This window comes from Buceros rhinoceros, unplaced genomic scaffold, assembly GCF_000710305.1.
Source record: "Buceros rhinoceros silvestris isolate BGI_N320 unplaced genomic scaffold, ASM71030v1 scaffold26295, whole genome shotgun sequence".
Lineage (NCBI taxonomy): Eukaryota > Metazoa > Chordata > Aves > Bucerotiformes > Bucerotidae > Buceros > Buceros rhinoceros.
Window position 1 is genome coordinate 563 of NW_010412674.1, and position 2,063 is coordinate 2,625.

A 2,063-nucleotide genomic window follows, 5' to 3' on the forward strand; every position below is an offset into this window, starting at 1 on the left:
CCTCGGACGCTGCTTGAGCGGCCTCACCGGGGACTACAACTTGATCCTGGCCAGCTGCTTCGCCTACGTGGCCGACACCAGCGACAAACACGCTCGCACCTTCCGTGTTGCCATCCTCGAGGCATGCCTCGGCCTGGCGGGCATGCTGGCCAGCATCGGTGGTGGCCAGTGGCGCAAGGCGCAGGGCTACATCAACCCCTTCTGGCTCGTGCTGGCTACCAGCCTCGCTGCCGCGTTCTACGCCGCTTTCTGTCTCCAGGAGTCGGTGAGGCAGCGGAAACCCGCCCGGCTGCTCACGCTCAGCCATTACCGGGCTGTCTACAGGCTGTACACGGCCCCAGAACACCGGAGCTCCAGGAGGAACCTTGCGCTCTACTCCCTGGCGTTCTTTCTCCTCGTCACTGTTCATTTTGGAACCAAGGACCTCTTCGTTTTGTACGAGCTTGGCTCCCCTCTCTGCTGGGCCTCTGATCTCATTGGCTACGGCTCAGCCGCCAGCTACCTGGCTTACCTGAGCAGCCTGGGAGGGCTGCGGCTGCTGCAGCTCTGCCTCAGAGACACCTGGGTGGCAGAGATAGGCTTGGTCTCCAATATTTCTGGACTGGTTGTGATTTCTCTTGCTACTACCACACCGCTGATGTTCACAGGTGATGCTGAATTCTTAAATCCCCGTCTCTCAGGCCCTTGGCTCAGAGATGCCAGTAGATGCAGGAGGTGTTGTGCTTCAGGGAGTTCGAGCGTGTGGTGGACGCTCTGCCTCCATTTCAGCCCGCGTACCACCAAAGCTGTGGCTCGCTGACAGCAAAGCTGGCCCAACGCTGAAGCTGAAAGTGCAACCGCGTAGTTTCTGGAGTATTAGGTTTCCCAGGAGTTGTGTTACACTGCAGACTGAAGTGTGTTGTGAGATGCGGGAGGGTAAATTGCATCTAAATATAGCCAGGAGAAACTGCCTGGAGCAGCAGATTTCTGGGATTGACTTTGGAGACTTTATTTTTCAGCTGAGCCCTCCCTAACGCGCTGTGTCTCACTCGCAGGTTACGGGATTCTGTTCCTCTCCATGGCAGCCACTCCCGTCATCAGAGCCAAGCTCTCCAGGCTGGTCAGCGAGACGGAGCAGGGTAAGGGCTCAGCCTGGGCGTACGCCAGGGCCTGGAGCACTGCTTGGAACGCTGAAGCCACTCTGCTTTGGGAGGTTGGGACTTCCCGGGCCCCTCCGGGCTCCTGGACCCCTGCATTCACCCTCGGGCCCGGGGAAAGGTTTTATAATAATTGTCATTCATCCCTTTAGACCTGCTACGATTTCCAGGTGAGGACAAGAGAAGCAAAGCAAGATGGAAAGTATTAATTCTAGCTCATCCATCTGCTTGTTTCCAAACCTTTTACAAAGAGCAGGCGTTGAAACAGGTTATGTAGGAGCAGGACACAGTGACTGCCCTGGCTGTGGCGCTTCTCTGTAGATCAGTAACAGCGGGAAGAAACCTGCTGTTGTTCGAGGGTTGTGTCATTGACTGTGGTGAAGGATCCCGGGTAACCCGCGGGAGGAGCGTCTTTGCCTTTCTTCCAGGAGTTTGTTGGGAGAGCTTGCGCTTGCTGCTCAGCACCGTAGGAACGTCGCCGTGGGCGGGGAGGAGGGGACCGAGGTGGGGAAGAGTGCCAGGTGACTGCGCAGTTCACGTTTCTTACGGGAGGACAAAGGCAGCGCACACTCTGTACCCGATTTATGATGCTCAGTCTGTAAAGTGCGTTCGGCTGCTGCACTTAATGTTTAACGAGTGATAAGATGTACTTGGCAGTAAACAGATCCCTACAGCCCGAGTCCAGCCGATGGATCAGCTCCCTGGTCAGCTCTGGAGATGCAGATTCTGGAGATCAGCACCCTGGTCCTGGGCTTGGCAGGTCCGGGTTGGCCAGCCAGCGCAGCGTGCCTGATCCCTGCTGGATCGCTTGGTGATGCCCACCCCGGTTTTCTGATGGGGGGGGAAAACCCCCAGAAAGGTGCACGGCGTCCCACCGGGGGAGGGGAGGTGGTAGAGACGCTGGCAGGCGGGGGCGTCTCCCCCCAC

The 2,063-nt window shown here is 57.8% G+C and overlaps 1 protein-coding gene across 1 annotated transcript in view; it reads left to right on the forward strand.

The window, feature by feature from the left end:
- The window catches only part of SLC46A1 (solute carrier family 46 (folate transporter), member 1), a gene marked incomplete at its 5' end in the record, with an annotated part of 3,429 nt that overhangs the window by 357 nt on the left and 1,009 nt on the right, over positions 1-2,063 (forward strand). Inside the window, 2 exons of the mRNA XM_010136488.1 lie at positions 13-647; positions 1,035-1,118. Of these exons, the coding sequence (XP_010134790.1) occupies positions 13-647; positions 1,035-1,118 (719 nt within the window). The remainder of the gene's footprint in view (positions 1-12; positions 648-1,034; positions 1,119-2,063) is intronic.